The 27679-nt window shown below is 38.2% G+C and overlaps 1 protein-coding gene across 4 annotated transcripts in view; it reads right to left on the reverse strand.

The window, feature by feature from the left end:
• The window catches only part of Pxn (Peroxidasin), a 490196-nt gene extending 465516 nt beyond the window's left edge, over window positions 1-24680 (reverse strand). For all 4 annotated transcript variants that reach the window (XM_083135735.1, XM_083135733.1, XM_083135736.1 and 1 more), the window contains exon 1: window positions 24089-24680. In XM_083135735.1, the coding sequence (XP_082991861.1) occupies window positions 24089-24249 (161 nt within the window). In that variant the 5' untranslated portion in view covers window positions 24250-24680. The remainder of the gene's footprint in view (window positions 1-24088) is intronic.
• Window positions 24681-27679: the final 2999 nt, after the last annotated feature.

Raw genomic sequence — 27679 nt, forward strand, 5'->3', positions numbered from 1 at the left:
CTTTGTAAGACCTCGAACAAAACTTTTTCTTGCTCCCTCACGAAAGAAGTTGCAAAGAAATGTCCCTCGCACATAGCGTCAATCTAACGAGGTGGAGAGGACAGAGCGACGGAAAAGGTTGAAATCGATAGCCTTTTGTTGAGGCAAATTGAAGTTTTGCCTTACTATTTCTCCTACTACCATCGTCGCCAGTGATGTGCCGTAGACTATAAGTTTACGTCTACATGCGTTGTCTACACGTAATCTACGCGTAAATTACATTGGGTTGTAGTTTACATAAACTACGTAAACAATCTAAAGTGCATTAAAATTAATTTTCAAGGGTTTCATGAAATGAAAGTGACATTTTCAACTATACTGAGTAGTATAAAAGTATATACAACCAGGACAACAAATGATGAGCCCCCCTCAGGCAGAATTGGCCACACTTAAAACAAGCTCAACATGCCCATATGAGCTTTTTGCTTAAGTGTAGCACCCCGTCTAACCCAAGACTTTTGTAAAAATGCCCTCGGGAATTTCCCGAAGCTACAGTGTACAAATGATGAGCCCCCTCAGATTGATTTGCCCATACTTACAAAAGTTGCATCAGCCAGATTGTTGTCCATAAACTTGTTAAAAATATGCCCCTTTTGATATTGTTTTGGATACACTTGAAATTAAGCACATACACACACCCTCACCTACACCCACACCCACATACACCCCTCACACACACACACACACACACACATACACACACACACCTACCCACACACACATGCATCATGTTGTGCAACAAATTATTATCCAATATTATGCAACAGACAAGAGCTCTTGCATCATGCTGTGCAACAAATTATTATCCAATATTATGCATGTGTTGTTTTCTGATTGGTTAATTATGACATAATGTGATGATGTGTTATATTCTGATTGCTTTGTTGTTTCAGATGTTTTAATCCATGCTTAGGGTATATAAAGAGATTTTGCATTACTCCTCACCCAGTATTGTGAGAGTGGCTGAGGAGAACAGATGTGTTGTTACAGTGCTTCTCATACTTACAGGCCTGTTTGGTTTAATATATAATTCATATTAAATATATTTCTGGTATATTGAACAAAAAGGGCTTATATTTTGTATAAAAAATCTGATATTTGTTGCATCCAGCTTGTTTGTTGTAATCCACTCATATTTAGAGTCAGGCTTATATCTGTCCCAGCCTGTTATACAAAAATCAATACATAACACTCAGCGCTAGGTCATTGCCTTTCTAGGACATGCATGTCTGTGCAGGCATTTGCGGAAGGTCAGTGTAGATCAATATTTATTCTCTTTTTCCACTTGTAGGCTATTAGCTTTACAACCTGTCATAATAAGCATAGAGTTTTGGTTTAAAACCCAAAAAAATTTATATAATAAACTGAGAATAAAAATTAATAATATTAACATATTAAATATACACAAGAAATAAACAAAGCACACAGCTGAACAAAATATATATATATATATTAAGTACAACATTTTGAATTAAACCCCAGGAAATCTTATATAATAAACCAATAACAAAAATGCCAAATCAAAAATATTGCAATCAGTGTAATAAGAATATATCCAGCCCCAATTGGGCCAGACACCAAAAGAATTGTAACCCAGACAAATATAGAACTCCCACTAAAATATGTCCTAAATGCCACAAAATATTTAGCAAGGCATATTTCAATAGACATGTGGGCTCTTGTTCTGCACAGTTATCAACATTGCCCCCTCAACCATCTACATCTGGTCTGAAAAGGAAGCATGAAACACCTGTTAATGCTGGACCGGCAAAGCAGCCACACTATGCACCTATCCATAGCAGTTTTAATGGACAATTAAGGGATTACCGTTTTGTATCAGAGCCAAGATGTGACATTAAGAATTTTTTGAATAGTATAAATCCAGATGTGCAGGCAATTTTAAATGCACAAAATGGCTCTTATAAGCTGTCCCTCAAATTGTTTTCACAATATAAGAAGCCAAATGGCACAAAATTTACACAGCCCCACATAACAGAAACTGTACCGGTTTATTCAAATGCAAATTCAGACAAAATAATAAGCAGTTTGATAGATCAATTGAATATTAAACACACTGAATTTGCTGCTAAAGAGTCTGGATGGAGCCTATGCGGATCTCCACACAAGCTCTATGTTAATATTTCTGAATTCAACCCATTACAAGGTTCCACTTATGTGCCATTACCTGCCAATATCAAAAACAAAACAGCCGTGGTTAATATAAAAAATAATGACGAGAAATGCTTTTTGTGGTGTATTTTAGCTGCTTTGTATCCAGTTTCAAGGCATCCTGAGAGAATAACTTATTATAAACAACACGAACACAATTTTGATGAGGCAATGGAGGGTTTAGAATATCCAATGCTTGTTCAGAATATTGATAAATTTGAAAAAAAAGGCCAGGCACATCAATGGCAAACAATTATCTATTAATGTATTTACTTGTTCTACTGGCCGTGACAATTGCTTGACAGATCCTCGCAGAATCAGTACACTTGATGATGAATCTGCTGTTCCGATTGATCTGCTCTTAATTAAAGGAGATGGCACAAATCATTACACTCTGATACATAATCTTGAAGCTTTAGTCAGAACACAACTAGACAAAACTCATAAAATATTCAAGTTGTGCAGAAGATGTTTGTCTGTATTTGATGGTAAAAAAATAATAAATGGGGTTCGGGAAGTGAATGCAGAAATTGCTAAAAACAAGTTACTTGAGCATGTGAAATACTGTGGCAATCATAAACCTGTTCATATGGTGATGCCAATGCCAAGTGAAAATGCAAAATTCAAAAAGTTTGAAGCCTTGTTGGAACACCCAGCATATATAGTCTGTGATTTTGAATCAAACCTCAAACCCCTTGCATTCTGCAGCCCAGACCCTGAGGAATCTTCAATTACATCATATCAATTACATGAACCTTCCAGCTTTTAATATGTGGTTGTACAGGGTGGTGTGGTTAGTAAAGAATATTTATACATGGGAGCAGATGCCATCAAAGAATTTGCACATAGAATAGAAAATGAGTGCCGTGACATAGCATCTAATATCCTATTAAAATCAAAACCCATGTTGCCTTTAACAGAGGAACAGATTGAAGATTTCAACAATGCAGAAAAATGCCCGGTATGTGATTCTGAATTTTCAGATATAAATATCAAGGTACATCACCATTCTCATACAGATGGTAAATTCTTAATGGCCCTGTGTAATAGCTGCAATATTCAGATCCAGAGACCAAAATTTGTCCCCATATTTTGCCATGGAGCATCCAATTATGATTTTCATCATTTGATCAGGTACGAGGGGTTTGACAAGCAGAATTTAAATATTTTAGCTGAAAATAATGAGAAATATATTGCTATTAGCAAAATAATTAAATTTAATGGTGTTTCTATTCACTTAAGATTTCTTGATTCATACAGAATTTTATCGGCTAGCCTGGCTACACTGGCCACTCAATTATCTGATGATCAATTCAAAATTACATGTGCTTTGTTTCCAAATCAGGACCTGAAATTAATTAGGCGGAAGGGTGTATATCCATATGATTATGTTACAGATTTTTCTAAATTTGATGAGTGTTCTCTGCCACCACAACAAGAGTTTTACAGCAAAATCAGAGGATCTGGAATCACTGATGATGATTATCACCATGCCCAGTTGATGTGGAACAATTTAAAATGCCAGACATTTGGTGATTATCACAAGGCTTATTTAAAACTTGATGTCACTCTCTTAGCTGATATACTGCAGGCATTCAGAAAATCTTCCATGCAAAATTATAAGCTGGATCCAATGTATTTTTACAGTGCTCCGGGCCTACCATGGTCTGCAATGTTTTTAAACACTAAAATGCAATAGGATCTGATCCAGGATCAAGATATGTATCTGTTTATGGAGCAATGTATAAGAGGAGGCATGGTGCAATGTTCTCAGAGATATGCCAGAGCAAATAACAAATATATTCCTGATTATGATCCAGCACTGCCATCAAATTATATACTGTATGTAGATGCAAACAGCCTCTATGGTTATGCTATGATGGATAAACTGCCATATGCAGGGCTTGAGTGGGTCGAAGATTTCAATATTGAGGATCTTCAGGACTTTGATGACAGTTACTATGGCCTGTTCTTAGAGGTTGATCTGACAATTCCTGATAATTTACACAATACATTTTCTGATCTGCCCCCAATTCCTGAGGTTAAGTGTTCACCTGGCTCTAAACAGAAGAAATTGATGATGACTCTAGAGCCGAAACAGGATTATGTCATATATTACAAAAACCTCCAGTTCCTGATGAATCATGGTGTTCAAGTGACCAAAGTTGGAAAAGGTTTGAGGTTCAGGCACTCAAGATGGTTGAAGCCATATATTGATACAAACACAGAGCTTCGAACATCTGCATTGAGCCAATTTGATAAGACCTTGTTTAAATTGATGGTCAATTCAGTGTATGGCAAAACAATTGAAAATGTCAGAAAACATATTGATGTTAAAATAATTACTGACCCCAGCCGGAGCAAAAAATTGATTGCAAAGCCAAACTTCAATTACAGAAGAATTTATGATGAGAATATGGCACTTTTCAACATGAAAAAAACAAATATTAAGTTTGATAAGCCTATTTATGTAGGGGCTGTGATATTGGAATTGGCCAAATTACACATGTTAAAATTGTATTATGATGTGTTGAAACCTTTTTATGGTGATTGTGTAAAACTGATGTACATGGACACAGATAGTTTTGTTCTTGATATTCAAACAGAAGATGTTTATCAAGATATAGCACAGCCTGCATTGCTTGAATATTTTGATACCAGTGAACATTCAAAAATTAAACACCACAACAAAAAGGTGCCTGGCAAGTTAAAAGATGAGACACTTGGTGATGTTATTGTGGCATTTGCTGGGTTAAGGGCCAAGATGTACAGTTTTGAAACATGTAGTGGCGCTGTTGCCAAAAAGGCCAAGGGCATTGGCAGAGTAATTGTTGACAAAGAGCTTGAATTTGAGGATTACAAAAATTGTCTCAAATCATGTAGCACAATCAGAACATCAGAATCCAGAATTCAGAGTGTGGATCACTTGTTGACTACAAATATTGTAAGAAAAGTGGCTCTGGACCCACATGATGATAAGAGATGCATTTTATCATGTGGCATACATACTTTACCATGGGGTCATTGTGATTTGAAAAGTGGCAAACAATGCCCAATTACAGAGCATGATTTGAAATAAATAAACATGCCTATGAACTTATTTGGGTTCAAAAAACAGGCTATTATGGAGCTGCCAACACCACAACCCTCTTCTGATATGATATCTAAACTAAGTGCTTTGTTAATTATTCATCTGAACAGCATACTTACAGATGTTGATGATGAAACAGGTAAAACATTGTACATATTTAACAATAATTTAAATCATTACCAATTACCTGTAGGTGGGCAATTGCAATTTATTACAACCCCTGAGGGTAATGTCAAGATTTCAGTGGGGAGAAATATTTATAGAATTAAGCACTCAAACATGATTTCTGGCACTGTATATACTGTTTCTGCTGGTGACTGCTTATATATTGAGGTCCCGGGGTCATATGACAAGCTTATACCTTTTTTTATAGAATTAAGAATCAGATATTCAATAATAAATAACCACTAAAACAAAAATGCCTAATGATATATTTGGCCATACAAGGCATGAAGATCACAGTGATGAGATTCTGATGCTTGATGTCAGAGTCAAGAAATTAAGAAGTGATTTACAAGCTTTACAAACCACACTCAATGCCAGTCTTCAATTAGAAATTACAAATTTACAATCACAATGCATGGACCCTCTTCTTAAAATTGATTCTGAACTCAAATTATTGCTTCAGAAATATACTGATTTGGCCACATTAGATAATTCTCAAAGTTTAGAAGAAGCTGTAGCAGCTCTTCAAGCCAAATTTAAGACCCAGGTCACCAACTCTGAGCAATTGAAACAACAATTGGAAGAGCAGATAAATAATGTCCAGACACAGCTCCAAACAATTGTCAAAAGCATAAAATCACAAGAAGATTTTGATCTAGTGATTTCCACTCTAAAGGAACAGATTCAATCACTCCAGATACCTAATCTGGACCCCTTGAACAATGCCATAGCCGAGGTTAAAGAAAAAATTGAGACACTTGAAAATTTTATGAACAACTTGCCATCTTCTGATGCTTTGAGTGCAATAACTCGGAGTGTTGCCAACATTAAGCTGCAACTTGAAACATATGAAGATTTTGGAAAAATTCAAAGTACCATAACCCATCTTGAGGGTACAATAGCAGCAGTGCAAAGTGATTTGACAAATGTACAAGAATCCCGCCTGCCTGGTATTGTAGACACACTTGTCAGTGTCCAGCAACAGATCACAAAGCTTGAAAACCTCAACACTGAATCTGAACTATCTCATTTTCATCACTTGATCGATGATATCCAAACAAAACTTGAAATTTTACAGCAATCAACACCCACTCAGGCAGATATAGCCCTGCTCCAAAATGCTATGCAAAATGTGATGCATCTGAATTAAATAATGTGAAATTGGCACTTGAATCTTTGCAAAATACTGTATCAAATCTGCCTACATCACAGGAACTTAAAAATATAAAAAGGGCAGTGAATCGCATATTGAAATCAGAAGATATCAAGAATATCCAGACAGAGATCAAACAACTTACTCAGACAGTGGCCACTCTACCAACTAATCAACATATTAATGAACTGCATGCCCTGTTTGAGGATATCAGAAGACAGGTCCATGATCTTACTGCTCAAAATTGGCAGTTATTGAAAATTTGCAACAAATTGTAGCTAATATCAAGCAGCTGCTAGGGACCATGGAATCCAATCAAGCAAATGCTCTGTCTGTTTTTGCCACCCAGCTTCAAGAGATTGTGCAACAATACAAGAAACTTATTGTGGACATAAAAATCAAGCCAGGCCATGATGATGTTGTTAGGACTATCAATGAGCACCTTTAATCTGTAACAAGCAGATTGCTTAGAGCAGAAAAAGAAATAACAGGCATAATTGAGAATCCAAAACATACAGTAATTCTTGAATTGTACAGCATCCCCAACAAATATGATTCACCATTTACACCAGGTGGCAAAATATATATGCTGTCCCCTGCACAATTTTATTACCAGTTTTTTGTTGGGGGCACACTGAGACCAATCAAGATCAAATATTGGCTTCAACCACAGGCACACCACTACCCCACCTTATCAATAACAAATGCTGACAACAAACCAAAAATCACCAGTGTAGAGTTAGAGGATTTTACAGATCCCAATACATTAGAAACATCTTATGCTGAAGATGATGGCTCTCTGGAATTTCATATACAAATAGGAGACAAATTATATTTAGAAAATCCTGTAGTATCAGCTGCTGAACACCCCATAGTTGCAATATTCTTGTTTTCATATTATGTCTAGACAAATTATTGTTGATGAATTACACAGACAAGCCAGACATAATTATAAGAGACTGCCAGTAGTCACAAAAGGCATAGATGATTTATGGCAAGGGGACTTGATTGAGATGGCAAGTGGACAGTTGAAAAACTTAGACAAAATCAACAAGGGCTACAAGTATCTACTCACTGTAATAGACACATTTTCAAAATTTGCCTGGGCTGTGCCACTCAAATCCAAAACTGGAAAATGTGTTACAGAAGCCATCAGGACAATCATCAATCAGAGTGGAAGATCACCGCGCTATTTGCAAACAGATAATGGCAAAGAATTTTATAATTCTGTGTTCCAACAATTTATTAAAAGCCAGTCAATACAACATTATTCGAGTTACAGTGATCTCAAAGCCTCAATTGTAGAGAGATTCAACAAAACCCTAAAAAATCTTATGTATAAACAATTTACACTTCAAGGTAATTATAAATGGATTAATATTCTTCCAGAACTTCTACATAAATATAACAACTCGAACCATTCCACAATCAACATGAAACCCTCTGAAGTAACTTCATCTGATGAGCAAAAATTGATCAGGACTGTTTATTATCCTAGATACCAGCCAACAACAAGAAAAGCCAAATACAAGGTGGGTGATCAAGTAAGAATCAGCAAATATAAGCACTTATTCAAAAGAGGCTTTACAAGAAACTGGAGCACTGAATTATTTACAGTGGTTCAAGTTAAACCTGGGACCCTTAACACATATATAATAAAAGATCACCGAGGAGAAATTCTCAAAGGCAGATTCTATGAAGAAGAACTCAACAAAACTAAACAGCCTGACACATATCTCATAGAAAAAATCATCCGCAGAAAAGGCAACAAGTTATTTGTCAAATGGCTAGGACTTCCAGAACACAGCTGGATCGATGCAGACAAAGTGATAATATGAGCACCTGGGATGTTATAAAAAGGCTGCCAGAACCTGAACAGCAGATTAAGAGAAATGGCAAGTTGCTGCCTGAAAATATTAGATGTCTTATTGTTGGGCCATCAGCTTGTGGTAAAACTACACTAATGATTGATAATTTTTTATTGGCACCCAACTGGTTAGACTGGAAAAACAGGCACTTGTATGTTTTCTCTAAGAGCTTGGAACAATTAAAATATCAGCAGCTGATGAAACTATATGATGGATTGGATATAGCCACTTTTGAATCAGATGTTAAGCCACTTCATGAATGTCTCGATAATTCTGTTGTTGTGTTTGATGACATTATACTGGATAATCAAAACAAGGTTAGAAATTTCTTTACACAGGGCCGACACAAAAACATTGATTGCTTCTACCTGGCACAGACTTTTTCTAAAATACCGAAGCAACTGATCCGAGACAACAGCAATTTTATACGTGTGTTTCATCAAGATCATACCAACCTCAAACACATACATGATGAATATGTAGGTGGGGACTTGAGCTACAATGATTTTTCCAAGTTTTGCAGTAGGTGCTGGAACCAGGACAGTTATGGGTTTGTCACAATTGATATGACAAGAAAACCCAGTAGTGGCAAATACAGAAATAAAATCAACAATTTTCTAGACATTGAAACATATATAAATAACCATGAAAAGGCCAATCATTGATGATCTTAAATTAAGAGATTATCTTGTAAAAAGATTTAAGGGATGGAAATCAGAGAACCGAGGAATTTATGAACAACACAAACAGAACAGCCTATCATTGATGCTATTAGTGAATTAGGTAAATATATCAAAACTGTTACAGAGCAAAATCAAAATTTGATCACAGAGCTTGTACCTGTAGCTGCAAGGAACATATTAGATTATCCAATCACCCCACTTTCCAGTATTCATACACCTAGTCCTGTTGCTCCTCGAAGAATTGAAGCTACCCAGGATCCTATTGAATTGGGTCTTCTTGCTCAAAAATATTTAAGCACACCTAAAGACAACAAAGATGAGGTCTTTGGCTTATATGCTGACACAGAGCGTGATGGTAGCATCATACATAGAATCGGCAATTTCAGAGTAACATTTATGGGAGATGATATAATTGTATATTCAGAATCTCATCTTGGACAAAGAGGTGGTTTTGTTAAATATCCCGGCACACCTGGATTGTGGGAACTGATGACTAGCAAAAGGCCTGGCAGCTATACAGATCAAGACTATGAGCACTACAAAGAAATATTAATAAAATCAGATGCTCTATACCAGAACAATGATCCCACACAAAAAAGAGTCAAGTCTAGCAGTGGAGCAAAATACAACAATTTAATCAAGCCCATATGGTCACAAATTAAGACTGGTAGTGGAATCAAACAATACAACACCCTGCCTAAAGAATTTGTGTGGGTTGATGATGTCAGGAAACTTGTAGATAGGTTATTGGTGATAGCTGGGGAGGAAAATGCTGGCAACCACAATTTTTACAATGAAAAGGTTGGAATTATGGACATGATAAGCACCAAATTGTCTAATTTTATAGTGAATGACCCTAAGGGGATTGGATATCTTATAAAAATTATTAATACTCTACCACCTAAATTTTGGAATATTTCTGAGGGTCGGGGGTTGGTTAATGACATTATAAACAAGCTGCCATTTGAACTACATATTCCAGGCTATCAGTATTGTGGTCCAGGCACAAAATTGGAGCATAGATTAAACAGAGGTGATCCTGGTGTTAATCCCCTAGATGCTGCTTGTAGAGACCATGACATAGTTTACAACAGACATTCTGATCTTGACAAGAGACATGTTGCAGACAAAAAATTAGAAGAGGCTGCATTTGGTAGATTTGTAAGCAAAGATGCTTCTTTAAGTGAAAAAATAGCAGCATTGGGAACCACCATAGCTATGAACACCAAACAAAAACTGGGGTGGGGGCTGTGAATATGTATATAATAAACCTAGAATGAAGGCCAAGGGTGTTATGTATCAAATACCTTATGCAGGTCTTAAATCTCTTAAAACTATTGATAGTCTTTTAACCAAAAAGCAGCGCAAGAAAAAAAGCTCTTGTATTGCCAAGGGCCATGGTATGAAATTGTTGCTTAGTACCCCCCAATTAAAAAAATTACAACAATCTAGAAAAAAATCACATGTGGGGGGTTTCATATTTACTATCCCGGCCATCTTAGCAGCACTTGGGGCTGTTGGGAGCTTGGCTGGGGGATCAGCTGCCATAGCAAAAACAGTAATAGATGCCAAGAAAAATAGGGCAGAATTAGATGAATTGAAGCGCCATAACCTGGCCATGGAGAAACAAGGCAAAGGTGTTAAGAGAGCCATGAATAAGTTTAAAAAAAACAAGAGCCGCTTACAAACCAAGATATTGAAGCTTTAATCAAGCCACTGGGCATCAAAAATTTTAGAGGTGTGTACATGTCTGATTCTTTACCAGAACAACCACTCAACAAAGAGCGTGGCATTGTTAATTTGGATAAGTACAAAAATCAGGGCACTCACTGGATTTGTTATCTTAAATATTTAAAAGATGAGGCATTTGTGTTTGATTCATTTGGAGGTGTTCCACCTGAAAATTTAGTACAATATCTAAAATCAGCTAATCTTTATTACAATAATGCCCGTGTTCAAAATTTCAAAGATGTTAATTGTGGACATTTGTGTTTATCTGTTCTTAGATATATGTCTCAAATAAATAAACCATCAATTGAAAATTTTCAAAAAGCCTTGTGGTATCTGAAACATCATGGGGGTATTCCATCTTACCAGCCAAAATTCAATATTGAAACTCAAATTACATGATGATATAGTGTATCCCAAAACAATAGCTCTCAGAGCATTTTATGGCATGTACTTGATCCCTAATATTACACACCACAACAACAAAATTGCAGTAGGGGATCAAAAAATTGTCATCACTCCAGGGCAGTATAATCTGTCCACTCTAAATGCTCAATTACCCAGAGGTATAGTATTAACTCAAAATTCTGTCACTCACAGAGTAGAGATTGTATCTGCTACAGAAACAGTGGATCTGGGTACTATAGGAGAGCTGTTAGGCTTTGAGAACAACACAAAACTTGAACCAGCCATCAAACACACTGCTATTAATATACCTAAATTCTTAGCCATAGAGACTCTGAATATTCACTGTAATGTGGCCGAGGGTATGATCACCAAATCAAATGGCATAGGCACTCACAAACAAACTGGCATCATTGCAACATTCAAACCTAATTCTGAATTTATGGAGCCAATCATCTACACTCCATCCCCAACATTATATTTTCCTGTGTGCCATAATAGAATAGATTATATTGAATTGATGGTCACTAATGAAAAAGAAGAATTAGTTGATTTTGCTGGAGCCACAACAAATGCAATCATAGAGATTAATATTTAAATAAAAATACATACAAAAAAATGGAAAATATTGAGAGTTATGAGCTACAATCATTCCCTCCAAACAGGAGGACATTTGCAAATTTAAATCAACCCAACACAGAAATTGAGGTTGATCTTGATGTAGGGGATGGCTTTATACACCCCCACAGAGCAGATCTATACATCAAATTTGATGTTGTAAAGCTCGATGGAACAGATTATCCGGCAAATTCAAATATAAGATTGGTAGATAATTTTGTGCCGCATCTGTTCTCTGAAATTGAGATCAGAAAGCATGGTGTTGTCATAAACAGAGTGGATTATCCTGGCATTACCTCCACAGCTTTGGCCACACTAAAATTATCCAAAACCGAGGCTTCTTACTACAAAAGAAGTGGATTTGAGGCTGGTGATAAAATATTATCCAAGAGCCACACAGTGCTGTTCCCTATGCGCCTGTTGCCAGGATTCTTCTCAGATTACAAAGATATTATGTGGAAGGGTGGTTTAAGAATCACATTTAGAAGAGCTGCCAATGATAATAATGCTTTGATGAGGTACAGCACATTAAACTCTACAGGGGAAGCTCTGCCCAATACCCTACCTGATGAGGGTAAGTGCATTATTCAGACTATGGAGCTAAGAATCCCATTTGTTGAATATGAAGCCAGTTATGCTCTTAAATACAAAGCAGATATAATAAAAAATCCACAGATTCCTTTACAATTTTATACATATCAATGTGTACAGAAGCCTGCCGCTGGTACTTATTATGAGTTTGATGCTACAAATTCATTCTCCAGTATACAATATGACATGCCGGATTTTGTGGTGGTACTGTTTCAGACTGGAAGACACAACAACCATGAAAAAAATTCAAGTAGATTTGATAACTGCAACATCAAGAACATATATCTTAAAAATGGCAGAAATGAGGTATTCCCTAGAGAAAATTATAATTTAGACATTTCCAAGGATGATTTCCTTAAATTATATGAAGCATTTACAGCATACAAAAGGGTCACTACTGGCAATACTGACATGTATTACACACCAGATGAATTCAAAGCACAGAGACCCATGTTTGTAATCAACACTTCAAAAAGGAAACAAGTTGTGGTTAATGACAGGACAAATATTAAAATTATCTGTGAATTCCACGATACACTCCCCGATGACACCATATGTAGTGTTATTCTCATAGGGGAAAAATCATATGTTTATGATGTAAGAAATGAGAGAGTCACAGAGCAATTCTAGAAGAATTACATTGTTTTAATATTAGATAAACAAATTGAACCTGGTATCCAATTGAACTTAAACCAGAAGTAAATATGTGTGTGGGTGGGTGTGGGTGTGGGTGTATCTTAGCTTAGTTTTAAGTGTATCCAAAAAAAATATCAAGAGGGGCATATTTTTAACAAATTTATGGACAACAATCTCACAGAAGTGCCTTTTATAAGTGTAGGCAAATCAATCTGAGGGGGCTCATCATTTGTACACTGTAGCTTCGGGAAATTCCCGAGGGCATTTTTACAAAAGTCTTGGGTTAGACGGGGTGCTACACTTAAGCAAAAAGCTCATATGGGCATGTTGAGCTTGTTTTAAGTGTGGCCAATTCTGCCTGAGGGGGGCTCATCATTTGTTGTCCTGGTTGTATATACTTTTATACTACTATACTGGTTCCTAACGAAATGAAAAGAACCCTATTTACAACAAATTTTCTCTTCTTTTCTATTATCAACTATGGAAGAAAATAAATAGTTTCCAAAAAACAACAACAGATGGAAGTCGTGAGGCAAGAGTGGTCTTTTACCCATAAAGCACTAGAATATTTCCTATATTAGGTTTCTTCCTAGGTGAGAAATTGTTCCAATTTGAAAGAAAGAGTATGAAAAGTTCTCCACACACATCAGCAACTGATACGCAGTATAATTTTCTTTTAATTCCACGGCGCTCTTTGCTAAGTTATCACCTTTCGCCATGTTGTATACATAGATTGCATAATCTACGTGTATAACAGTCTACATGTAGAATGTAGACTATCGTTGTTTACGCGTAGACGCACATCACTGATCGTCGCCCAATGAGACAGACTACTTGCAGGTGCGTCAACGGCCACGTGGATCTTTCCTCACCAACAGCAAATTTCTTCCTCGCCGATAGTTAGTCATAACTTTACATTCAATTTGCTTTAGGTGGAACACCACTTCAGTCACTCTCGAAACTTCTAAATGACTGCGTGAAAATTCATCGTTTCGATATCACTGACATCGATATGAGATTAGACCCTGACAAATTTACCGATTAGCCTTTCTGTGCATCAAGTAAACTGCCAAACTAACTCAAACAAATTTGGCAAATATAGACTGGTTTGAAACAATAAGAATCTTCATAACATATGATAATAATACTGAAATAATTCTCTTTAACCGCTGTTCCAAAGTCACCCCCCAGCAAACATACATTCCTTACCAAAACACTGTTTCACATGCATGTATTAATAAGTAAGAATTAATTTGTTTCACGTATACACATCTAAACCTTTAACACAATGCAGTCTAAACGATCCAACCACAGCGTTTTCAGACTTTTAGTTCGGCCTCTTACATTTCAGTGGCGTTCAAACATACAACCTCTCAGTAGCTTAAATTTTCATAATATCGGTTTGTTGCTGTGAAGTGACCGACAAAGAAAAGGAAAATATAAACCCAATTTATCCCAGCCAAGCCCTTGGAAGCAACCGGATACGTTGGATACTTCCGTGAGAAGTTTCCTTCGATTTAACTCGAGCACAAAATTAAATTGAGATATCTCAAGTTTCAAAAAATCACGAAATATCGCGTCGTTATTCTTTTAAATGATTCACAATTTTGCAAAACATTCTGATTTTTGCTCTACACATAGCATACATTAGTCTACATCATCTAGCCGGTCCCCGTGGCGGAGTGGTTAGCACATCGCGCTACGCCGCTAGGAGTCCCGGGTTCGAATCCCGGCATGGGCATGGGCATGGATGTTTGTGAGTGTCCATTCATCAATTTCATCACTCATCCCCATCTTCTTAAATTAGCCAAAAGTGGCACAAAAAGCGAAGTAAAATAAAGCAAATCAATCAATCTACACCATCTTGGTATTTTTCTCACTCATACATACCCTTTTCATTATACATACCCTTATTTCCAGCTTCCTTACATTATAGATACTCGATTAACACCATCGTAAGGGCCTCATTACATGTTCAGTTATAGCTTTCATGCCAAGTTATGTCAGACTGTTAATATATTTCTATATTTTGTCGACCTCTGCAAGGCAACTTTGCCCAGATGGAGAAACAGGGGTGCAGCCTCTCAAGCCCCGTTAAATCAGAGCCTGAACTTGCAATCAAAGACGCTGTCTAGGAAAACACAACAGCGCGTCACTTTGGTGATATCGCTCTGAGAAATAATAATAATCACCTCTAGGAAAATGTACCTGTGCCCGAGACCTCGACTGCTTGATTGATTGGTTTATTTTAATTCGGTTTTTTGCCACTTTTGGCTAATGGTGAAGATGAGGTTGATTGATGATATGATGAACGGACACCCACAAAGAAACTCATGCCTAGACCGAACCCGGAACCCCTGTTGTTGTAGCACGGCGCGCTAACCACTCCGCCACGAGGTCGGCTGAGACATCGAACACGTAATACAGGCCTTCCAAGAACGTGACATGAAGAGGCATAATAACCTACTGTTTAGATGCGTGCTGACAACGCCATTACTCCTGGATACTGCATTACTTGAATCTCACACAGGGGAACGTTAACAAAAAGCAAGCTTCAATTAAGCTCGTTTTCTTGCCTCTAATATTTCAGTCCCGCCGCCGGAAGCTTAATAGTTTCAAAGCACAGGCCTTCCTAGAAAGTTCACGTTGTCGCTCGAACCGTGCCAAGAAATTATCCTAGCTTCTTTTTATTTGGATGTGAAATTGAAGAGAAACATCAACTCAACAATTTTTTATTGGCCTTACAGCTTTACATATGGCTGTTTATGCCCAGCATACAAGAGAAACATAACGGCAATATGATATAAAATATGTCTGGTGTTGAAAATGTATCCACAATTCAGAAGAGTTTTCATTGGACGCAACAAAGACGTCACTTTTTTCCACTCTTACGTCACGACGACAATGTGAAGGAAAGTCCATAGCCGCATAGAGTGGGGTGCATAGGCGTTTTCAAGGTATATTAATGGATGGTAGCAAGACAAGTCTCATCTCGAATATAAGACTAAACGGACGTGGTTTGTAAAGATCGAGATTTAATGCCCAAGACACTCGATTTCGTTCGAGGCTTGGGTGTGATATTGAAAACAACTTTTTCACGGAATTTTTAATCGACACTGGAACTAAAGTATAAGTTGTATCCGAACCACTGTGCCACCGCCGGGAATCGAACCCGGGATCATTTGATTACAAGGCGACAGCTGAAGGCACTATGTTATCGAGAAGGCCAGCGAGAGGACGCAGATAGGCACTATAACTCTTGTAGATCCATATATGTATCTTATTTCACCAAAGGGCTTAGAAATGGAATAATAGGAATACATTCGTAACACATTCCCTTGCAGTCAAATTTTTATGGATTCGATCAAGTTCTATAAAAATTAAAACTTGGCTCGTCCCATCTTCGAACTGTGGGAATGTATAAATAATGCATCTAAATACGAGTGCGATTTGTACAAATAGGGACATAGAGCTTTGTTCCTTTTCCAAGACTAAATTTACGTGAAGTGAATCACGTATGAGCCTTTTCGTAGAAGTTTCATGAATGAAGCAGTTAGATGCAGCCCGTCTTGTTAATATTTACATATTATCTTCGAGTCTTCCCCTTGTTCAAGACTTGTATGATTCAGCTGTTAAAGAAGTGAAGGCGGAAAAAAAACATCGGATAAACACTTGCCAGACCTCCCTCCATGGCCTTGGCTCCGTTAACACGTTTTAGAAATATACAGGGCAGTGGTATAGCTGACACGTATCAGCCGGGTTTAAAAAAAAAAATCTCAAAAGAGAGCAACAGATGGGCGGGAGTTCTATCAGAATTAGGTGCACAGTCCTTTTCAGAAGTATTGAACGACGCCACGCTTCATTGAATTTAAAGCCATGAATTTGGAGTGTTATTCCCACATCCAGGCGAACAAGTCATTCGGTTCACAGCTACGACCCTAGTTTGTTCAGAACGACAATATTCCTCCCACGGGAGAGATCGTTACGCCCTCTATTAAGTACAGGGGAAGGTTCAGAGAACGGAGGAAAGGGGAGTAAGCATATACATGTCTTCCGAATCACTTTTTCTCCCTCCTCCTGTTAGCCACGAGTCAGCTAAATCGTTCCTAGCTGCAGTGAGCATTCTGACGGAACGTTTGGTCAGCTTGTTTCACTCTTTATACTAAGAATGAAGCAGCTGTTTGTCGCTTGAAGGATAGCTCCGAGAAGAAAGAAGATAATCACACTATCGCCGGCACGGTGATGGCGTAGGCCTAGATAGGAGGGAGGAAGGCATATGTTCTATATACGTCGCCGCTGAATGGGATATTACTATGCAACTTTATGGGTTCTCCATTGTACCGATGACAACTCCCCACCTGAGTGAGGATAATTTGTGAGAATACGTCAGCATTAACATGTTAAGCCAATGTGTGATACATATGTTACACGATGTAAACCTATTTCTGTGTTACAACCATCAGCTGAAAAGCAGCCCACAACTTTCAGGCACTGTCTTTTCACGGATTATAGCATTGAACTCAACATAAACAGAATAGTATAACTTTATTCTGTAAACATTCAATTTTAAACTGCTGGGCCATTCTCTGCCTTTTGCCCATTGCACGGTCTTCTTTCAAAGTAAAGTAAGGTGCCATGGAGGCATATTCAAGGGATGTGAGGGTAGGGCGCCATACATTCTCGATCTTGGCTATTTTGGAAGTAATGTGATCAGTAGCACGCTCCGGCCGCCTTTACCCCCCAAGGGTTGCCTTCCGATACCCATTTATTTGAGGCTGGGTGAGCTCCAGAGCCGCTTCATGCGGGGAGAAGGCCGGAAAAATTCTGACCTTAGATCAGCCGCCCCGGAAATCGATCCCGGGTCTTAAAGTTTCCAAATTAAGTAAGTAGCCTGGAAGAAAATCTCACAAGTATCAACTGCATCATATTACTCTGGCACTTGCTGGCTACTGTCTGAAAAAAAAATCTCAAAACAAGAAGTTCAAAGTATAATTTTTAATGTATGTAAAGATACAAGTTTACTGTACACGAGAAGTACTAATTAAGGAACTTAATTGATGGCTCTTGGGACGAAGCAATATTGAAATTGGTCTGAAGGCCATCTGAATTCCTAAATATACCTTCATGTTGTTATGGAGTTATGGAGTCCTCTAAAAGGTTTTCTTTAGTGGACATAAGATAAAGTTCGGCAAGAAGAAATATGGACTTTTAGAAGAATTCATGCTAAAAAATTAAGGCATTATCAATCCAGTTCTGAATGGAGAAAAGAGGGGAAAATCCGTACAGTCTTCATTTTCCTTCTAGATTTGTTCTGCCCGGCTGGCTGAGACTCTTGTATCGCCCAAACACATGGCTTCCTCCTCCTCCCGTTTTAATGGCTGTTTAGTCGTAAATCCTGTTCGTCCTTGCCACAGAGAACAACCCTCCCAGCATTCTGCTGAGAGTCTACACCATCTCCAAAAGCACAGGTCTGTTGGGGAACAACCTTCTTTGCCAATAGAATTTTCTCTGAGGCACAATCATGCTCGAACAAGCATATATGATCAATGGTTTCGAACAGCGTGGATCCAGGTGGGCAACCTGACCGCACTGAAGTCCTTAAAAGTCTTTTATAATCGATACATCGCCCACAGATTAGAATGTTGATAGTGTGCGTGTATCCATGAAAAAATATATTACGTAGGCTTTCTTTCTGTTAACATTTGTCACGTGACATCTAATCAGAGAGCACTGTTATAGGCATCAGTATAGGCATATATACTGCATCAGATATGTCCAAACCAGTGGCGTGCCCAAGGAGTGGTTGGTGGGGGTCATAACCCCCCTTTGGCCCAGTATTCCTTAAAAAAAAAGTCAAATGTAGGAAAATATGGCAAAATGAGGGCAGACTAGCAAAAAAAAGTTCGAAAATCCTGGGCAAGCTACTAGTCCAAACAACCAATTTTGATCTCATAGTTAGGGTAACCGGGACTGGATCTCCTGTTTCAAGTGGGATCCATTTGGTATCGAACCCTTGATATTTTACACACACACAGGGTGGATCATAAAACACCTGATGGTTTTTAATAAATTGGAAACACTGTCTGTCTGGTATCACGTAATAAGACTCAGTCTGCTAGTTTAGTTTGCTAAGGAAATTTGGATTATGCAAGATTGCTGTAGGGTTATTAATTCAAACATAGTCCGTTAAGACTAAGAGTGGAAGATTTGCTGTTACTTATAACAGTTGATAATCTCTAGAAGATTCATTAGTGGCCTTTTCATAAGCCTAAAGTAATTTTGTGTTCTTGCTCATATCTTGTAGAAGATCCCTTGAAAATCATGATGAACAGTGTCAGTGTATTCTGGACCATTTTTCCATCAAAATCATGTTGTTACCCCTCGCCGAGATGGTGTAAAACATAAGGCATTGTATATAACTTTTCAGTTTTGCTGTGTGTGCTATAAAATGAAAAATGAATCACTGCAAAGCACTGCTTTGGGCTTCAGTCTTAACACTTGATGGCGCACTTGTCAATTTGTCGACTCGATGGATTGATTACACGATTCATAATTTTAACAGTATAATGCAATTAATTTACCGCCTATGACCTTACTTACGTTGAATTACTATTGGATAATCTTATTTGAAAAAAAAAAAAAGGAACTCCAGAGTAATAATTGTGTGCAACTTTGAGTCACATGACGTCACGGGAATTCCAGAACAAAAGTAGCCAACGAGCCCACCGGTATATATGCCATCTTGCGCAACAATAAAACCTTGTAAAATAAACTGGTGCGGTGTAATTCGCAAACGTTAATATATAATTTAATCCTACTTTTCTATCAACTCGGTACGTGCTTCAGCCTTTATTTCAGAGGATGGCAATGTGAATATTGCATCCAATGTCTAAACTTCAAAGAATATTGCATGGCAACTTTTATTTCTTTGTCTCTGCTACTACGGAAAGTTTTCAACATTGATGTCCGAAAAAAAAATCCCGTCTGTTGAAGCTTTCTACTTTGTAGTCCCTTTCCCATCCCGATGTATTTCCGCTTTGTACATGTCCACGGTAATTCTATTTCGTTGCCCATTCTTTCTACGCTGCCTGAAGTTTCGAGGACAACTTGATTTGATTCCGAACAAACGAACTCTCGTAATAGAAAATACGCCTCCCCTCTCTGCATTCTCCACCGCAGGGTTGCCAGTCCCATGAAAATATCACTGGAGCACCAAACAATATTGTACTTCACAGTTAAATAGATTATTTGAGTCATCTCGAAACGGAATGAAAGTTCCGCACTTTCTTTTATGCTTGTACAATCGCTAAACCAGAATTCCATATTTAAAACAAAAAGAAAATACATTTTCTGAAAGCAGGTCATGGCTATTTGCATCTTAACAGAATTATGGTCAACATCGAAGTGTGTCTTACTTCCACAATCTTAATCAGAGTTATAACATGGAACTGCCCCATAAAAAATTACGCAAACATGGAGGTTATAAACTAGGACACTTGGTTAAATAATAATAACCCGTGGCACACCAGCGCGTGAGGGCCAAGGCCTACCGTAGTACCGACTACCGGCCACTGGTGGGAGATCATACAACTAGTTACCGGGTGACGCGTGGTCAGCACGACGAACCCCCGGTGGTCGTAGGTTTTCTATGACCGGGTTATGCTACTCATTCGTAGCACCCCAATTTCCTGCCGATGGTGGGAGCCCACCGGTCCCATACACAGGCCTAAATTTCAGGAAAAGTTGTTACGTCCCCCCCCCCCCAGGAGGCTCGGACCTGTACGCGTCCCGTAACCAGAGCCCAAAGCTTGCGCTTTAGGCTCTGTCCAAAAGGTGCAAAGTACATACTTGAAGTATGGTTTTGAGGGAAGTGACGTCACCTAGTACAGTTTCGAAGCGCCAAGAACAGCTGCACACAAGTACGCAGCTCTCAGCGCAGATGCTTGGTGACTAGGTCACGTGATATCCACACTCGTTGTTCATTTGTTTTAAATCGCGGAGATAGAAAGCTAGCAACACGGGTTAAATATGCGTTATGGGTCAGCAAGTTGTTGGTTAAAGTTCTTGTAATGTGTGGAAATGTATGTGTACGAACATTTGAAAATACTATGTGAATTCTATGGTTAAAAACAAGTGTTTAAAACGCGAGGAAAACAACGTGTCCTCAGTTTTATCTACTGATCGCATTTGGCGCTGCAGTCGAAGTGCAATTCGAAAGACTTTCACTTCCAGTCCACGACTTGAAGACTGCACTGCAAGAGCATACTCGGAGGATGCTCGCTTCAAGCACGGTCTTGCACCTTCTCGGACACGGCCTCAGACCGCAAGGCCACAGTGTGGGAGAGGACATTTGGTTACAACGACGAAATAATATAATAAACTTACTGTTTAGGTATCGATGAAAGAGCCATTTCTGTTTGTAATAAATATTACGTGTTACTTTTTTTGTGGAATAAATTTTAAACGGTTATCTACTTATCTCAAGTAAATTTCTGAAAATAAAAAAAAACATATGGTCTTCTATTAATCCTAGTTTCTTGTTTGATAATGATAATTATTTATTACCGCCTCTGTGGCCAAGCAAGTTGAACGGACGACTCGCAACTCACCAGCGAACTTTTCAGTTTCGTACTGACGAATCTGTAGGGTACCCAAGATTTTAGTGTGGAAATGGCTGAACCTGTGGGAAAGGATCAAAACACTTTCAGGTCCCGTTAAAATCAATTTGTCCATTGTCATGTAGATAATGACAAGACTATATGCATATATATTTAAAAGCGCTGTTGATGAGGCTATTTTATACTTTCTACCCTCGATTTATTATGCCGATGCATATTGTGGGGGGGGGAGTCAGTCCCATCGGCCTACCCATCCATACGACCTTGGCATGAATGGCCCCTTGAGACTGTTTTCACCATCATTTTCATCATTGAACAACATCGCCTCACAATTTGCCACAACCGGCAAAAAAACCGATGCAAAATTTACAAAATACAAGATAATAAGTTTCTGGAACTTCAGCTCCGATAGTCTCGTAGACTCTTGAATGAAACTTCTCTCGTTCTTGTTTCGACCTGTAAGTGTATGTCTCGTTCTAGATACCATTTTCCAGAAACAAAAAAACACTCTCTCCTTTCAAAATAATAGTTATTGAAACAAAACAGCAACATACATATTTACACGTTAAACAACGCCAATAAACCGTCCTGCTATGCCTCAAATAGACAAGTCTCGTCTTAATGCAATTTTGATTTAGGTGATGGTCATCTGTGTCTTGGCCCCCTCTCGAATTAGCCTGTGACTTTCGTACCACAAATGCTCGAATCGAACCATTCATTATTTTAAAGTCGCGCCATTTCATCCGCTCTCACATGAATCCGAGCACAGCATGAAATGAATAGCTTGAAAAGTTCGCGACTACAGTCATTTGTCGATTACCATTTGACGCAATTCATTCATGGTAAAGAGCCTTGTGGGTACGCAAATATATATTGCATTATAGTGTTAACATGTTAATCGGGTAACCTCACGAGCAGTTTCAAGTCGGGATTCCAACAGGGACCGCTCAAGATAAAATTTTCACCTGGGTGAGGCATCTGCTTTCCACCTTCCTTCAACAAAACACGATCATGTAATTAGTTTTATAATGACGAAAAATAATAGCATTTTTTTCTAATCACCAAGTGTTACTGTTAAAGAACACGTTTATTGTGGGTATGTGTTTATTTAATACATACATAATGACATTAAAATAACAGTAATCTCAGCATCATCGCTACATGATTTTTCAATATACTACTTATTACGTGTGCAGCAGTACCTTCAATTAATTTTCGTCTGCACAAATCCAACTATTTTTAAAACAAATAACCACGCCTATATGTCGCCCCGCCCCGATGGCACGACCCTCAAGTCGCCCCTGGATCCGAACCACTGAAAAGGCACCTCAGTGGTCAAGAAGGTTGATTGGCGAACGGACGATCTCTGCGAGAGTCCTGGTCTGGAAATAGATGCTACTTTGTGAATTCTCGATTTCAGCTAATCGTCATGCATTCTCATCGCCACGATTAGCCTAGAGAGGAGGGAAAGTATGAAATAGTGTCCCCTGATTTCCAGCCCCACCGAAATCTGTTCCTTTTTATGACAAAGTCATAGTATTAAGCACTATTACCAGGGAAGGTGCAGACTTATTCGTAGCGCTAACATGCTCATTTCCCTAAACATCAATCTCTTTTGAGAAGAAAAACACGCGTTCGTCTATATTCTTTTTAAAACAAATGTTCTGGTCCATATTTAAAGTATGACACATTCTTTCAAATTTATTAACAGTCGCACCTGCATGCATTATCACACCTGAGGACCACAGTACACTTGATCAGAATATTCTCAGAAATTACATATAGTTTCTGCACCCGAATCCCCCCCCTCCCAAAAAGAAAAGAAAGCCCGTGTTTACATTGCAAGAGCAAAATCTGTGGGATTCGTGTTAAATGGGATGAAGGGGACAGACACTTTTAACGAGCGAACCTATCCCAACATGTTTGGTTCGATCAAATTAGGTCATGATAATTTCGGTAGCTCAACTTTCCTCAATCATTCTAAAAAAAGCAAAGTCGAAAGATAAACGTGGCTGTAAACTGTCTTGGAAAGACAACTGACAGAGATTAATAACAAAGAAAGGAAACGCCAATAAATACAGAACTGACGACGGGAGGCGTAAAGTGTTCAGCCAAGAAATGTACATTTGAATTGGCCATATTCCCTCCCTGCACAAAACAGTTCTTTTTAAAGATCAGAACGCTTTACTTTGGGCCTGTTCAGCCTCATTACAAGAATATCACACAACTGAGCATCGTAAACAACTTTTTGTTCTCTCCTAGTTGCCTTCCAATGCACCACGGAACAAAAAAAGGTCATAAAAATGTAACGCACTGGTACTTACAGGATTGTTGTGTCTGGAGAAACTTGCGGGACCTTCTCCAACTGCAGGAACATGCACCGAACGGTCGTTCGGAAACATAAACACCTGGAAGGACACTCGCTCCACACCATTCCCGGCACCAGCACCACAACAGAGGCAAGTAGAAGCACCGCAAAATGCATCGTGGTTGAAGCGTCTGGTGCCTGTCAATGTTCAAAGACAATCAAGCTATCCTTTACGATTCACATACACGAACCACAACACTGTATCGAGGAACGAACTCACTAGTAAAAACGATCACTTCTTGCACCCAATTAAACACAAAGATAACGTGCTCTCGAGACCGGCTCAGAAGGTTAAAACATGTCGTAGGCCTAAAAACAGCCGCTTACTTCATCCAGACCATGCGTCTGCAAAGAGACTTCCAAAATAAGCGTTCGTCAGTCATCGACCAGCTTTTAATTCGATTCTGATAGCAACTAATAACACTGTTAAACTTTAATGTATTTGCCAAGTAACACGCGTTCTTTCACAGTGTCGTAATATTCAGCGAGACAAAAGAAGGTCTGCACCGATCTCCTTTCTCCCGATCGCGGAATCGGCCAAAGCTCGACTGAGCAAGACCAGACGATACGTGATGCTCTTTCCGCTCGCTGCAGTGGTACTCAGATGATACGAAACTCTGCCGCTAGGCGACTCTGCCTGCCTGACCGATCATTCAGTTGGGTTCGACAATAATGAATGGGCTCCGAAGAATAATAAACAGCACGTAAGATAAAACAACCTTCCACTGCAAGAGAGAGTTATGTTTACACAACTTTCTATGAATGGAAGGTAAACATTTCTCGCATTGTATACACGAACGTATGCATATTTGATCAATCTCTGACAACGCGAATTCTTTGGTTTTCAGGAACGTCAAGATTTGAAAACACGGAATTTTTGCCTTTCATGATAATAATTAAGAGATTAACATTCAATGAGAAATTGTAGAATATTAACCATCTTGAGTGATCATAAATTAATTTCAATCGCAACAGGAATGAATAACACCACCCTGCATCTTTTAAAAAAAGATGGATGATTTGAAAAAAATAGGTGATTCTGGAAGTATTTTGAATGCTGATCACGGAAATTACATCCATTTTTCCCCATCACGTCAGGATTTTTCACAATTTCACAATCAAAATTCTCATATTCGCCATTACATTGCATCCATTACCTAACGCATCAAATTATGAAAGGGAAATTTAGGTTCTTTCCAAATCAATAAGTGAATTCGAAAGTATTTTTAGTGCTGATCACGAAAATGAAGTCCATTTTTTCCCATTACGTAAGGATTTTTCACAATTTCACAATCAAAATTATCATATTCGCCATTCCGTTACGTATATTACAGAATGCAATAAAATAAATTTAAACAAAGGAAATTTCGGATGTTTACAAACCAATAGGTGATTCTGGAAGTATTTTGAATACTGATTATGCACATGACATATATTTCTTCCCATCACGTCAGGATTTATCCCTAGATCATGATTTTTCTCCAAGTCATTAAGTTCAATCAAGACACTACATTATAGCATTGTATTTTGTACATTTTGTGAAGGAAATTTTTATGAGGGATCTCGAAAATGGAATTTACGTAATCAAAGTTTACAATTTTCATATCAATGTGTCTTATGAATATGGAAGGTGGATTAAATGCTTACTATTCTATGTATATTTCGAAATTGGAGGATTTGTATTGTAGAAAGCCAATATTTTACCATCTAAACAGAGACATTTTGAGGAAATCATGGAACTACACATTTTATTCTGAAATTAATCCAGTTAATATATTGCTATTTTCTGAAAAACTAGACGTGATAGGTAAAAATGGATTTCATTTTTGGAATCAGCATGCTGAAATTATCCAGGGGCAACAGTAATCTGTGAGTCATCCAAACCCATACAGGCCTGTGTAATCTACCTTTATTTAGTAAGTACGGTGCCACTTAATTTATTATATTTTACGTCGCTTTTCTCTCTTTATCATCCTCGCGATTAGCCTAAAGAGGAAGTAAAGCGACGTAAACTAAGAAAAATTCAAAACAAATCATTTGAAATTCGATAAGCTTATAATAAAAATAAAGCAATGATAGTCTATCTATTGAATTGGTATTTTAAGTCCACTTTATGGACAGATAAGCTAATCGTGACCGGATCTACAGTTTAAAGTGGGATCCGAGCGACTGTGCAATGTGCCTCCACTGTGCATCAAACCCAGGACCCCTCGATTACAAGGTGACGACGTTACCACTACGCCATCGGGGAGGCCCGATATAATTGATTGAGATTAATATACTTAAACATTTAAATTAATAACTAATATTCACTTCAGTGATCTTGTATATTATTTCATAATTTCTGAGTTTGAAGATCAATTCAAAGTTTTGGTTCTGTGATTTTATTAGACGCATTTGTAAGTGCCCCAGTCACACGGGATTAATTTTGTGCCTGATGATACGGAACTTATTGAATGACTGCTCTGTGCCTGTAAACAAAATAATACTGGAAAATAAGAACATTTACTAAATTAAATCTTAGAATCTCTGAAAGAAAATTAAACACTGGGAACAGGACAGCAGAAGTCTAGCTCGAGAGTTTCAGCACTGTTTCCCTGTTGTATTTTTGTGAACCTTTGAATGAATTTTTGAAAATGAATCTCTGATTTTGTTTCAGATTTCAATTAATTCAATTCGGCAGAAGTTTCGGCGCGGGGGGGGGGGGGTTAAACCCTAAACCTTCCCTTTAACCTTTACTTTCCCAATGGTCTATGAGTGTTCCATCCACAATATAGCCCGAGTGGCCCGATGACACACTCATGGACCATCGTGCTAATTAAACAATTCATGTGCTTTTAGGGCCTTCATACATGTATGTGAGGTTGTAAACGCTGACAGATGTTGAGATAAAACTTTCAAATGTCATGTGGAAGAAAACCCACCCACCCAGGACCCCCTCCCCCCAGACTCCAAAGTTACGTATGGAAGCTGGCGCGAATTTTAAATTTGTACACTTATTCGACGTTATAACTCGTAGACTATTTGACCAATCTACTTCGGATAACTTTTGTTTTGCACCTAGAACATAAGGGCATGCAACCGTGCAGGAATCAAAACGCCAAAGCCAATAAGAGAGGTTGGGTTGTCCGAGGCCCCCAACTTTCAATTAAAATATCATAAAAATGGGGAGTTTGCCCCCTCTTCCCCCGCTATTTTGGGAAAGGGAGGCAAACTTTAGCCTTATATTCAAAGCATGGTCCTTCTCAACCGAATGAAACTCATTTCATGTTCCTGGGTGCATTACATTATCGAATATGTGAAAAAACTCCCCATTTTTATGATTTTTTTCATTGAAAGTTGGGGGCCGCGGCCCACCCAACCCTTCTTATTGGCTTTGGCGTTTTGATTCCTGCACGGTTCCATGCCCTGATGTTCTAGCTGCAAAACAAAAGTTACCCGAAGTAGATTGCTCAAATAGTCTCCGAGATATAACGTTTTTCTGAAATAAGTGTAAAATTTGAAAATCACGCGCAATGGCGGCGGCCAGGGAGAGGTTACTTTCGAA

This window comes from Lepisma saccharinum, chromosome 14 (genome assembly GCF_977018435.1).
Source record: "Lepisma saccharinum chromosome 14, izLepSacc3.1, whole genome shotgun sequence".
Lineage (NCBI taxonomy): Eukaryota > Metazoa > Arthropoda > Insecta > Zygentoma > Lepismatidae > Lepisma > Lepisma saccharinum.